The sequence below is a fragment of the Aspergillus brasiliensis genome (assembly GCF_001889945.1).
Source record: "Aspergillus brasiliensis CBS 101740 unplaced genomic scaffold ASPBRscaffold_5, whole genome shotgun sequence".
In the NCBI taxonomy this organism is placed as follows: domain Eukaryota; kingdom Fungi; phylum Ascomycota; class Eurotiomycetes; order Eurotiales; family Aspergillaceae; genus Aspergillus; species Aspergillus brasiliensis.
In genome coordinates this window covers 885,811-898,438 of record NW_027137446.1, presented here as the reverse complement: position 1 = coordinate 898,438, position 12,628 = coordinate 885,811, and the positions used below count along the sequence as shown (strand labels likewise).

Here is a 12,628-nt window from a genome sequence, read left to right as displayed (position 1 = left end):
TTCCTTTGGCTCAAACCACCTTCGTCCTTGTCTCTGCCACTCGCTTTCTCCCTCTATTTTCTTCAATCTCTTCTTCTCTCTTCTTTAATTTCCTCCATTCCTCCCCTTTTAATTCACCATGTCGTTCAACGCGGTATGTTACTTCCTTCCCCTTTCTGGCCTTGTTGCTCTGAAGCCTATCCATGCTCCTTCCCCCTCCCTCCCAACCCACCCCGTCCATTGTCCCTTGAACTCTCATTTCCTTTTATTTTCTGTCTTCAGGCTCTCGGCCAGAGGTTTGTCCACGGTTAATTTCTTGTTCTAATTCCCAGATGAAGCTCCGTCGCAAGAAGAATGTCAAGAAGGGTATCCAGTTCTGTCTGATGGTCTGTGGTGCCAGCGGAACCGGTATGTGCTGCATCCCATGAACCAGCCTCGAATGCAGAATAGAATTGACCGCATTCCCCTTTCTCGTTAGGACGTACCACCTTCGTCAACACTCTTTGCGGAAAGAAGGTCCTAGAAGGCAAGGACTGCGACGACCCGGCCAACGCTCACATTGAGGAGGGTGTCCGCATCAAGCCAGTCACAGTTGGTAAGTCACCGCCATGTGGACCACCAGCATACACGCCACTAATAATATTTCGAAAGAGCTCGAATTGGACGACGAAGGCACCCGCATCTCCCTCACCATCGTTGATACCCCCGGTTTCGGAGATCAGATTGACAACGAAGCAAGGCACGTTGAACTTGGCCGCCTTTCCCAACGCCCCCTACGAATACTGACCGTCCCAATAGCTTCGGTGAAATCGTCGGATACCTTGAGCGCCAATACGATGACATTCTTGCGGAGGAATCACGAATCAAGCGTAACCCCCGCTTCAGGGACAACCGTGTTCACGTCCTGCTCTACTTCATCACACCGACCGGCCATGGACTGCGTGAGCTGGACATCGAATTGATGAAGCGCCTTTCTCCTCGTGTCAACGTCATCCCCGTTATCGGCAAGGCCGACTCTCTCACCCCCGCCGAATTGGCCGAATCCAAGAAGCTTATCATGGAGGATATTGAGCACTACCGCATTCCCGTGTACAACTTCCCTTACGATATCGAGGAGGACGACGAGGACACCGTGGAGGAGAATGCTGAGCTCCGTGGTCTGATGCCGTTTGCCATTGTTGGCTCCGAGGACTTCGTTGAGATTGACGGCAAGAAGGTGCGGGCTAGGCAATATCCTTGGGGTGTCGTGGACGTTGAGAACCCCCGTCACTCGGACTTCTTGGCCATCCGCAGCGCTCTTCTTCACAGCCACCTCGCAGATCTTAAGGAAATTACTCACGATTTCCTCTACGAAAATTACCGTACTGAGAAGCTCAGCAAGAGTGTTGATGGTGCTTCGCCGTATGTATACCCCGCTTGCCGTTGTTACGGTCCGCTGGAACGAAAACTGACTCCTAGCCACAGTACACAAGACTCTTCGATGAACCCAGAAGACCTAGCATCCCAGTCCGTTAGACTGAAGGAAGAGCAGCTTCGTCGCGAGGAGGAGAAGCTCCGCGAGATCGAACTCAAGGTGCAGCGCGAGATCGCTGAGAAGCGCCAGGAACTGCTGGCTCGTGAGAGTCAGCTGAGGGAGATCGAGGCTCGCATGGCGCGTGAAGCAAGCCAGAGTCAGATTGATAGCATCAGCGATGCTTGAAGCTCTTCCTGAACCTGTTCCCCGGAGGGAGACGGATCTTGCATGTTGACCCCGGACGCCGTTTGTGCCTATGTAATGAGATTCGTGGCACGACAGTTGTGACTGTCGACGGGGAAAAGATTAGTCGACCGTTTATTCACGTTAATAGCTTCTTATCCGAGAGGAGAGGGGAAAATGCAACGTTCCGTTTATCTTGACGACTGGCAGCATTCCTCTTTGTGAATCCAGAGGGTGGCGGACAAGAGGTGATGGAATCCTGCTGCTGCTCTGCTCTTTCCCTCTCCCCTATTTTGGCTTCTCCCATGTCTTCTTTAATCTGGTCGAAAGATCTCCGAACTGTTTCGCGCTGCCCATGTTGCGAAGCTTGGGGTCAGAGATAGCATCTTTTTAATTTGCTGACAGTTGTCGCTGGACCTGCATAACCTCCTTCTCATTGCCCATCCCTTTTTACTTTTCCCATTTCTGCTTTTGTCGATGAAACCTGTCCCAATCTCAAGCAGCGCAGCAAGATTCCCTCTTTTGTCGTTTCATATTCCTTGTGCTCGTGGTTCATGTCTTAATCTTATCATCATATGTCTTAGTTGAATAGTAGTATATGAGGACCAAAGATCCGAATTTCTCCTGTCTCGGTATGTAGGTTCTAGTGACATAGTCAGCAAATGCTCTATTCCGGGAACATTACACGTAGGTTTACATTCTACTAGTATAAGTAGAGCGCTACAAGACACCAAATTGTCGTTCAGAACAGCATCAGGTTCCAGTTGGGACTCTTCATTTCTACACGGTTCCGTCTGATAAGCTATATATAGAATCATGTAGTTGTATGGTTATGAGTCGTTTATTCTGTCCGCAAGCCATGAAACCTAGAGCGTGTTGTCCACCACCTACAGTTGGAAGTCGGTTACTAGTACTAAGCTGACGATTTGGCAGTTGGGAGATGTACCCGATATATTGATACGAGTCGTAAATACACAATCGATAGAAGTTATTTATTGTTTTGGGATACTCACAAATGCTGTTGATGAACTGCTAGAATATTTATCTAGCAAATAGACCCAGTTGCAGTACTTCATAGTCTGCCATATGTATAGTAATAATCCATAGTAACTAGTTCTTAATCCTAGTAATATTCATCTTTGCCGGCTCTGCCAGACTTTATACTACTAGCGAACACTAATAATACTAGTAGTAACTGACCTATTAGCCACATTGGCGGCCAGTCACCGGGGTAGATGCTGGCGAAATACAATTACGTGTATAACAATCGTCAGAGACTGCATATTGTTTGTAGTTGTATGCCATGAAAAGTAACCGTCGGTCTTTGCCTTACTTTCTATGGAGATGTGTGTGTGGCCTTTGTAAGTCGAGTTCAAGGGGAAAGATCCAGATTGGTCCCGGTATACTCGGCATAGACAACAGACGGGGAGAGATAAATCAAAGATCATGATCTATGAAAATTATAAAGATTTTGAAGAAACCATCATATGCCTCCTCCTAGCTGTCTAAGGAGATTGAGAATAACTAAATAGTTAACTATCCTCATGAGATTAGTCATATTGTTAGCATTGATCGCCATCAGAGACCCCGCGATTCAGCCGCACCAGCTCAGCGCCATGCTCCTGCCAGATGTGGCGCGCTTGTATTTAGTTGTCTCAGAATAGTGCGTTCCCAGGGATTCATCTCCGATTCCTTGCCCCATGCTGGATGAGTGGTTGGAGCATATCTTCCCGTCTGCTCTCCAGATAGACGCGATATATCGTCTTTGGTCTACTGAATAGCGCGTTGACAAAAGGTTCATATAATATCCACTGAACAGCGCATGAGAGACTTGGATTTATACCATGTCTCAAGGAGCAGAACGCAACTCGTGTCTGGCAGGGCCTGTCTTTACCTACACAGAGCTCCCGCCAGAGTCTCCACGTCCCACTACTCGCATGATACGTCTCCTGCCAAACGAGGATAGAAATGCGGAAATAGAATGCGAGATTTTCAATTATGACTTCGCATTAGACACGATCGATGGAGACCCACATATCTACGAGGCGCTTTCTTATGTATGGGGAAGTGGTACGAGGTCCCAAAAGATTACACTGAACGGCTGTCAATTCCCCGTAACCGATAACCTCTATGTCGCGTTGTCATATCTCCGGAATCGGCAGCTTGACAGAGTACTGTGGGTTGATGCGATCTGCATTGATCAGAATAATCTGGACGAGAAAGCCAAGCAGATCCCATTGATGCGGACGATCTACGCGAAGGCCCAAAATGTCATTGTTTGGCTTCGAGAGGCCTATGATGATGGCGATAAAGCGCTTGAAGGGCTTCGGCGCCTTGCAGAAGAACAGGATATAGATACTGAGGAATACCAGGGAGCTTTCTCGAAGTTGCTAGAACGACCTTGGTTTCGCCGAATCTGGGTAAGATACAAAGAATCTTTGAGAGAACTCTCGCTGAACGAATCATAATAGGTGCTTCAAGAAGTTGGTGTAGCGCAACTTATCAATATAATGTGTGGTCCGATCCAGATAAAAGGGAATATGTTTTGTGAAGGCCTCAGAAAGCTAAGTCTCTCTTCAAGGCTGGAAGCAAGCGTTGGTCCTGTTGCTTTTCTTATCAACGGTGCCCTTTGCCGCCCAATTTACGAACCCGGTTCACGAGGTACGTTGACTATCGGGGAACTTGTCAGCATGTACTGCAGCCATGACGCTACCGAGCAGCATGACAAAGTCTATGCACTTCTAGGACTAAGTGCTGACCCTGTCACGGCCGCTTTAAAACCAAACTATAACCTTCCTTGGGAGAAAGTATTGAAGCAGGTCACCAGTCACATATTCCCGGACTGTTCTGTGGAGACGTGGCAGGGGTTCGATACAGCTGTCATCAAAGGCAAAGGAAGAATTCTAGGCCATATCTACTCTGTTCAAAAGGACAGCGAAATCTTCGGACACCAGAATATGAACGTCTATATGAATGATACTACGCGGACTCCACGTTTTGGTGGTACTTATGAAACTTGGAATCTTCAAGCTCTTGGACAATCCCCACAGGACGGCGATATAGTTTTGCATATGCAAGGTGCATCAAAGCCAAGTATTGTTAGGCTTTGCAGGGACCATTTCACGATAATAGCACTTGCCGTGACACCTCGACAGGAGCACAGTGGGTTGCTCTTCAGTACAACTAGGAAAAATCGACATATGAGCTCTTTCTGCGATATATTATTAACGTGGAGAATGCCTCTGGCTAATCAAGCCAAGGTCGGCTTGGAAGTTAGATCCAAGCTCATTGATATGGCGCCGAACTACCATGAAGAGCCTTGCGAGGTTGAAATGCGACGAAACAACGTCATGCGGACCATTGCCATAATTGCCCTGGATGCTTTGGGAGATTCGAACATGGAGAGCAAAGTTATAGAGAATCTACTCTATGAAAGCGGCACAGAAAGGCCCATCCTTGAAGAGCTGCTTGAAGCTGCTGCAAAGGATCGCCGTTCAGCAGATGTGAACTTTGGCGATTTACCTAGCCCCGAAGAAATGGCCAAGGCAGTAGCAGAGTGTGAGGGACCCAGTGGATACATTATCTTGGAACTTCTTTTACAGCTGCAAGGGGAGAGCCTCTTCATCTCTGAAGAAATAGTCAAGGCAGCAGCAAGCAATCACGGAGAATTCGGATATAAGGCCATGGAAGTTCTCCTTCAACACAGAGGGGAGTGTCTTCCTATCTCCGAAGAGGTTGTCAAAGTAGCAGCAGAGAACATTGGCAGCCATGGACGTAAAATTTTAGAGGTCCTCTTTCTACACAGAGGAGATAGTCTTCCAAAACCCTCTTATACCAAGGGGGAGAGGGTCTCCCGGTCTCTGAAGAAGTGGTTAGAGCAGCAAAGAGCATGGAGAAGGAGAAAGAGGGAGATGGAACTTCGAAGGTCCTTGATAAACAAGGGAAAACCGACTTCCATCATTTTAGAGCAGTAGAGGAAGAAGAAAATGATAGACGCAAAAAGTTTAACACTAATTAAATGCTCGTACAATCTCAACGCACGTGCGCTGGATTTTGAAGTTCAAGAATGCTTTTTTTCTATTTCCATTGTTTCTTTACAAAATGGATAAGAGGAAGCCTCACATGATCGTAGACTCAAAGAAATAGCAATAGTAGTATGTGCATGCTCATTTAGGATCAAAGATCCATCAAAGCTGTCTGTCCTTATAATACTTACACATATGAATGGCTCTCAGGGCTTAAACACGAGCGATACCTCAGAGTCAGAAGACTGTTTGGAATGATGATGAGGCGTGTTTTATACTTTCTAAAGGGAATAGTACCAGATCGGCTTGACCATGTGACCGGGAACAGTAGGGTAGGCAGGTGACTAAGTTGATCAGGGGGTCACTGGTTCAGGCATTAGGGCAAAGCTAAGTTAGATGTCCTCATCATTCTTGATTTCTACAACGCATTGGTGCCTAGGTCAGTCGTGGACCGGCATGGAAGTACATCTAGGATGTAAGTGGAAGATAAGAGTTGAATAAGCATGTGGTATTGATGCGCTTCATTGTACAAAGATAATTTGATCAAGCTGACCTGATACAGACAGATCAAATTGACAACATGGAGGTATTATAAAAAGAGATCCTCGGAACAGCTCAAGAAAGTAAAAGGGGCCGCAAAAGGTCAGCGAGAACTGAGCTTCAAAGAAGTAAAAAAAGGATGCAGTGGATATATGCGCTCTGCGACCATCATAGGGCCATTCTAAAGTGCAGTCAAAAGCAGTCAAGGTGCATGAGCTATTTCTTGTATTTCCCCCCCTCTCTTTCTTCTTATATCAGTAGGCCTATTGTTGCGGCTTGTTCCAGAAATCCAAGCTTGCCACTACATCCTCGCCCGATTCATCTTCGTAGGCATACAGAATCTAAACAACAGTTAGAGGTGTAGGTAGACGTCACGTGAATCAAGACGGCTTACCTCTCGCGTGGAAGAATGCAACATGCGGATGTTCTTTCCGGTCATGATATGGACCAATTCACTCGTTTCAATGTGCCGGATTTCAATGAAGTTTGGCTCGAAAGCAAGAATGTAAGGGTAAGAGAGGGCGAAGGCGTTAGGATTACCTTCCCATGAGATCTTCCAATCGGGGCGTGCGCGCCAACCGTTGCGGTTGACAAAGAAAGAGAAGTCACTGTAATTCAGTAGGAACTCTCCATTCATACGCTCTATATGGATCGGCTTGACGTTTTCCTTGCGTGCAACGAAGTCGAGCGAGGTGTCGGCCTGATCTAAGAGTGACTGCGTCTCGGTTGTTTCCAGACTGACGACTTCGAAACCACGTGCACACCCAACACAAAGGGTAGAACGGAGGAAATGTATCGACGACGATTCTGCGGGAATGTAAAATTCCTGCTCTGGCTGTTAGGGACCCAATCACAAAGACGAAGGCAGAAACTAGACGCACCTTGAAGAGCTTCAGACTATCCTGGCCACTCTGGAACATCTTGCTGACCGCAGACTTCTTCTTGCCTTTAGCCAGATTATCCATGGGTTCGTAAACCTTGATGGTCGTCGACAGAGCCGAAGTCTTGACCGAGCACACCAAGTGACGGCCCAGTCCGATACCGGCCTTGAAGAAGTTCGCATGTCCTTGAATCTTTTTGGGCCGCTTTGCGACTGTGTTCTGACTTTCTGTAATCTCCAGAGCCTCCATTGGGTAAGACGAGAGCGTCTTATTGGACAGGACCAAGAGTAGTTGATACTCTTCCAGGGTGTCCATTTGCGTAACCTGGCTCACGTCGAGAACCCGTCTAGGCCTAGCCGATTTATCCTTGGGCCAACGCTCAGACAAGTAAATGCCGCTATCTGTACCATACACGAGTTTCCTGCCACCGTCTGCCAGAAAGGCCATTAGCAAATACATCGAAAGCTATAAGAGGAGATGAGTAATAACGTACCAACCGGGACAAGGCAATTCACCCGATTGACAGAGGTAAAGAACTTCTCGCAAAGGACAGTCTTATTGTAGAAGTTACTGTTCCGCTCCCTAAGTTTTCTTTGTTGTTCTTCCACCATTTCGATGAATTTCCTTCTTTGCGTAGGAGAAGTGGCGTACAGAGTCTGCTCATACCCACCCTTACCAAGATGCCTGAAAGTGATGGGAAGGCCATCTTTAGTCGTGGGCGGGTTCGCAGCAGCCTTGTTAGAGAGCAGACTAGAGGAGGGCCTCTTCGCTACACCAACCCTGGGAATCACCTCATCCATTTGAGCAATGACCAGAAGCTCGAGAGGGATGGGTTTCCTGTAGACCCGGTACTCTTCCCGCTTGTTCACGATCTTGATTCTCACAAGGAGAACCGCATGATCGAAAAGGTATGCAGTAACTTCAGAACTATCAGTTGGTGTTTTCTTGAAAGCCATCTTCGTCAGCATTTGACGGTTCTCTTCTGTCAGTTTCAGATCGACGTATTCGCCCGGGGGAAATTTCAAGGCTGAATTGAGCTGCACGAGATTGAAATGGTTCTCGGCCCTTCCACTCTCAGCATTGACGCGAGACAGGAAATCTTTGATGAGCTTGATAGCCTTGGGAATGTCTTGCTTGTCCGGATTATCGTCTGCCGTATTCTTGGCAACCTGCTCCAGGAGCAAGGGGTATCTTGCCAGACGGGTGGTTGGCTTGGTTAGGTAACCGTTCAACTCCAGCTTCCGTGACTCTTTGAGACGTTCTGTTTCCTCAACGAATCTCGCAAAAGCCGGATTTGATGCCTTCTCTTTCTCGAACTCGTACTTTCCGTAAAGCTGGTTTGCACCGTACTTGATGAATGGATCAAAGCGTGGCACGTGCTGCAGGAAGATATCACCGACCGTCTTGACTACGTGATTCTCCTTCTGGCGAGTGTTGAGAGCCTCACACAATCCGCCATTGACCTTCAAGACTTCCAAGCAATTTCCGAATACCGTGCGAATGAACTTCTCCCGTCGATGTTCAGGGATTGGCGAGAGATTAGCGTTTCCTGCTGAACGCAGTGGCCTCATCCAGAAGTCTCGTAGATACTCGAGGTCCTTGACGAAGTCGCGCTCGGTGTACATAATTTCGAAAATGATTTCCTGGCGTTTCTTCTCACGGTCGTCAATGCTATCAGATATCTCCTTGGGAACCATATTGATCCACAATTTCTGGTTGTCGTTGTCATCGTCGTCTCCGTGCAAGCTGCCCTTGGAGGCAGAGGAGCGGAGTCCCGGCTGCGGCTTGAGGTTCAGTCTAGCTTGCTGTTCTAGCCTCCTAGGACAAGCAATGGAGTAGCATAAGCTGTCGCGAGTGCAAGTCGGCGAGTAGCATTCAGTCAATAGGGTGAACACTCCGTTTACCTCTGAACTGGGCGCTTCCTCTCCCATGGTTTCTTTGAACTGGTAAAGCTCACCCGGAGCATCTCGCAAGCGGTGGTCATATGTTACGTCGTGGAAGAACTTCTGCGCGTCCAGAGCGCGTCCCAGCAGCAGGGCCAAGTTGCGATCCATAGTTTTAATGATGAAGGCGATCAGATCGACCGCCTCCGCACCGGAGAACGCATTCTGATACGACAGTCCGTTCTTTTGCCGTTCAGCGAGTGTAATCCTCTCACGAAAGACATCGGCCACTCTGGACAGCAGGGCTGGGTAAACTAGCGGTACCTTACTCCGACGGGAATTGCTGGGGACAAGAGTCGACGTGTTACTAGGTTTCGGAGCAATTTGACTTTGCATGCTCATAGTACGGTCCGGAACAACAGTGGATGCCATGGACATGGTGCGGGAGTTCATGGAGCCATCACTAGGGGGACGAGACTTTCCGTTGACATCATATGCATTGATCAATTCTGCTGGGTATGAAGCTTCCGCGGGTGGGCTAGGGCCGGACGGCTGTCGCCTGGGAGGGATGACCCGTCCAGTTTGTGTTGTATGAGCGTGGTCGCGGTCAGTAGAGAAAGTGGTCAATGACATAGAGCGCTCGTTCTGATTCCTCTCCGGAACCACACGTCCCTGAGGCGTCATGGGGGCGGCACCCGCATTATAGGGCTGTTGGCGAAAATGGTTTGCAGAAGTATGGTTGAAGCCACTAGATGGTGGCTGATATACCGGTGGCCCTCCCAACCTTGCCATTGACCTCGATCTGTAAGCGTCGGAGTTCAGAGCCGCGTGGGGTACTGGTCGAGCGTAGCCCTTTGCATCCGGATATTGTGGGCCATTATTCGGCCTTGAATCCAGCCTCTGTGGCTGAGGGTAAGCAGAGCGTCCGGGATAGGGGCGGGGAGGATTCTGGGAAGGGTGCTGGGAGGTCATTGTAGCTGCGCTTCCGCCGTACGGTTGATAATAACCGTTGGGCGGGCCCGGGGGGTATCCATTCTGCATCTGGCGCGCGGGTGGTGGCGGACCCCTCTGCATTTGCGGATGGGGCACGTGTGAAGACATGGTATGGGCCCGATCTTGGGCGAATGGGGGAGTCTGGGAGGTCATCGTCTGCGAGCGACCCGGTGCTCCGCCAAAAATCTCGGAGAATGCAGCATCACGTTGGAAAGCGGAGGGATGCCCGTAAGGCCGGTAGTTCCGGCCTTGCTGACCCCCTAAATCGGCCATGGTGTGTATGTCGGCCCCCTCTTTACTCCTGGCTCTGGTGGATATCTCGGGTGAAAGGTGGCAAGACAGTGAATCACACGAGGCGAGAGGAGGGTAGGTAAAGGTGGGAAGAAGGGAGGGTATCGAATCCGGTCGTAGAGAGCGTGCAGAGCGTCGCGAGGAGATCGTTTCGAATCGTGGAGTAAGGAGAAGGAGGAGGGCGCGGGTGGGAAAAAAGAAAACGAGATACTCCACGGGGCGATAATTTATAAGCGGGAATCAAGATTGGAATAAGACAAGAATAAAATTCGAAACAGGAGAAGAAAAGCCTCTACACGCAAAAGCCCCCTCGATGTATCATGCCTTTTGGTGTGTAGGTGTTGGTGCGATTTGAAAGCCTGGGGACGGTGTCGGAGACCGCGTGGTGTGTTAACGACGATCCAAGTGCGCTAGGAGCCTTGAGCGCAACGGCAAGCCAGGGCCCCTGCAAGTTCATAACCTCAGCATGCTCCCTCGGGCGGGATCGATCGATCGAGACTGGGGGTGGCGTGCCTGGGGGAGGACTAAGAGAAAGAATCTGAGGGGGGTAAGGCCAGGCAAGATGAGTTGAAGGAGGGGGGAGGGGGGAAGTGATTTAAGGTTATGGAGGGAGAGGAAGAGAGAGTGAAGTAGAGAGTGGGGAGGGAGAGGGAGGGAGTAGTAAGTAGTAGGCAGATGTCAGTTATTATTGTCAGGGAAGTTGGTGAAGAATGGGACCGGCGGCCGTGTAGGAGAAGGGAAGAGCACGGGGGTTGTTGGGTCGAACCAGGCACATGTCACTCCTAACTCGGATAGGCCACCTTCTCCTATACGGTGGCCCGGGCGGACAACTTCGGTCAACCTCTCATTCCGCCGACCTGCCAAAGCTATCGTATCGTGTCTATCCAGCTGGCTGCTTCCGACTGACCGTCTGGAGACGATAGTGCTCGACTTTCTGCTTTGGCCTAGGATTCGTCACACTTATTTAGGGTCTTACTTGTCCGCTTCTTTGTTCCTTTCCTTTTCTACTTCCTTCCCCTTCCCTTCCTCTTCTCTCTATCCTCGTGCTTCCTGGTGGATTCGGTCATCATGGCGGACAGCGAATTCTCCCCCAAGTTCGCTCCGTTCTTTTCCTTCGTAAGTTGCTCCTTTATTGTGCCTTGATGCGGAGTATCTTATGCGACATGTATCATTTGCTAACACTCCATAACAGGCAGGTATTGCGGCAGCTGTGAGTATCAACTACACGCCACCCGTTCCGATCACCGCACGCTAACCACCACTTCAAAGATGATTTTCGGATGTATGTCGATTCGCAAAGCTGGAGGTATTGATTAAGTGTTAGGGGAACATACCAGCTCACTTCATACAGCAATGGGAGCCGCATATGGAACGGCGAAGTCAGGAATTGGTATCTCCGGAGTGGGAACCTTCAGGCCGGACCTGATTATGAAGGTATGCTACATCCGCTCTAGCTTTATGTCGCGTTTGATTGCCTTGTCAGTACTTGTACTAACTTGTGCAGTCCTTGATTCCCGTTGTCATGTCCGGTATTATCGCAGTTTACGGCCTCGTCATCTCGGTTCTCATCGCCGGTGATATGGATCCTCCCCCGAACAAGCATATGAGCCTCTACACGTACGTTCTCCCGATTCGCCATCTTACTCTATACACGGATTGATCTGATGATATTTGGAAGTGGCTTTATGCACCTTGCTGCGGGGTTGTCGGTTGGCCTCGCAGGCGTGGCTGCCGGCTATACTATTGGTGTCGTCGGAGATGCGGTAAGCAGTCATTGCGAGGAATGTCTGGATGGAAGTGTGCAGGTGCTAATAATGGGTCCAGGGTGTTCGTGCGTACATGCAGCAATCTCGAGTTTATGTCGGAATGATTCTTATCTTGATTTTTGGCGAGGTTCTTGGTCTCTATGGGTATGTGCTACATCGACTACAGCTAAGATTCCATACTTACTCTGATAGATTGATTGTTGGCTTGATTCTCAACTCCAAAAGCTCTGGCTGAGCGGGTTCTGCATGTTGCGCTTGGTGTTCCCGGTTCTTGGCCACTCACGTCCACTGTGGACGTTTTTGTCTCCGATAGAAACTTTACTGCTGTAAAAATGAGTGCAGCCAGATTGCGATCAAGGAGAGGCAGTTCTGTTGATTGCCCAGGGATCAATCAGTCGTTGGCGCTGACACTGGTATCGATGCCTTTCGTCCGGGGAGGTCTGGTGTTCTGTACTAGTACATGGCTGGAGTGTCGAAATAGCATATACGTTACCTGAAATGTCATTATCTATCTATACTCTTTGTATCCCAGGGTTTAAATCCATTTCCATTTCCAGAGATCATCGCAAATGCC

The 12,628-nt window shown here is 49.2% G+C and overlaps 4 protein-coding genes across 4 annotated transcripts; 3 read left to right on the top strand and 1 right to left on the bottom strand.

The window, feature by feature from the left end:
- Positions 1–118: 118 nt before the first annotated feature.
- On the top strand, positions 119–1,678 carry aspA (putative septin AspA; the record flags this gene model as incomplete). The annotated part of the gene is made up of 5 exons (XM_067627232.1): positions 119–133; positions 318–387; positions 458–574; positions 631–718; positions 778–1,678. The coding sequence occupies 5 exons, from the start codon at positions 119–121 to the stop codon at positions 1,676–1,678; spliced, it is 1,191 nt and encodes a 396-aa protein (XP_067479833.1).
- Positions 1,679–3,360: 1,682 nt separating this feature from the next.
- Positions 3,361–5,700, top strand: ASPBRDRAFT_175857 (HET domain-containing protein). The gene is made up of 2 exons (XM_067619815.1): positions 3,361–4,095; positions 4,147–5,700. Exons 1-2 carry the CDS (start codon positions 3,520–3,522, stop codon positions 5,647–5,649), a joined length of 2,079 nt encoding a protein of 692 aa, XP_067479832.1. The 5' UTR covers positions 3,361–3,519; the 3' UTR covers positions 5,650–5,700.
- An 803-nt stretch (positions 5,701–6,503) lies between these two features.
- On the bottom strand, positions 6,504–10,270 carry rom2 (putative Rho guanyl nucleotide exchange factor (Rom2); the record flags this gene model as incomplete). Its single annotated transcript, XM_067622669.1, has 4 exons — positions 6,504–6,581; positions 6,635–7,075; positions 7,122–7,552; positions 7,615–10,270. 4 exons carry the CDS (start codon positions 10,268–10,270, stop codon positions 6,504–6,506), a joined length of 3,606 nt encoding a protein of 1,201 aa, XP_067479831.1.
- A 692-nt stretch (positions 10,271–10,962) lies between these two features.
- Positions 10,963–12,589, top strand: ASPBRDRAFT_206496 (V-type proton ATPase proteolipid subunit). Its single transcript, XM_067621772.1, has 8 exons — positions 10,963–11,404; positions 11,481–11,498; positions 11,558–11,570; positions 11,640–11,722; positions 11,793–11,905; positions 11,967–12,051; positions 12,113–12,198; positions 12,247–12,589. The coding sequence occupies exons 1-8, from the start codon at positions 11,357–11,359 to the stop codon at positions 12,287–12,289; spliced, it is 489 nt and encodes a 162-aa protein (XP_067479830.1). The 5' UTR covers positions 10,963–11,356; the 3' UTR covers positions 12,290–12,589.
- Positions 12,590–12,628: the final 39 nt, after the last annotated feature.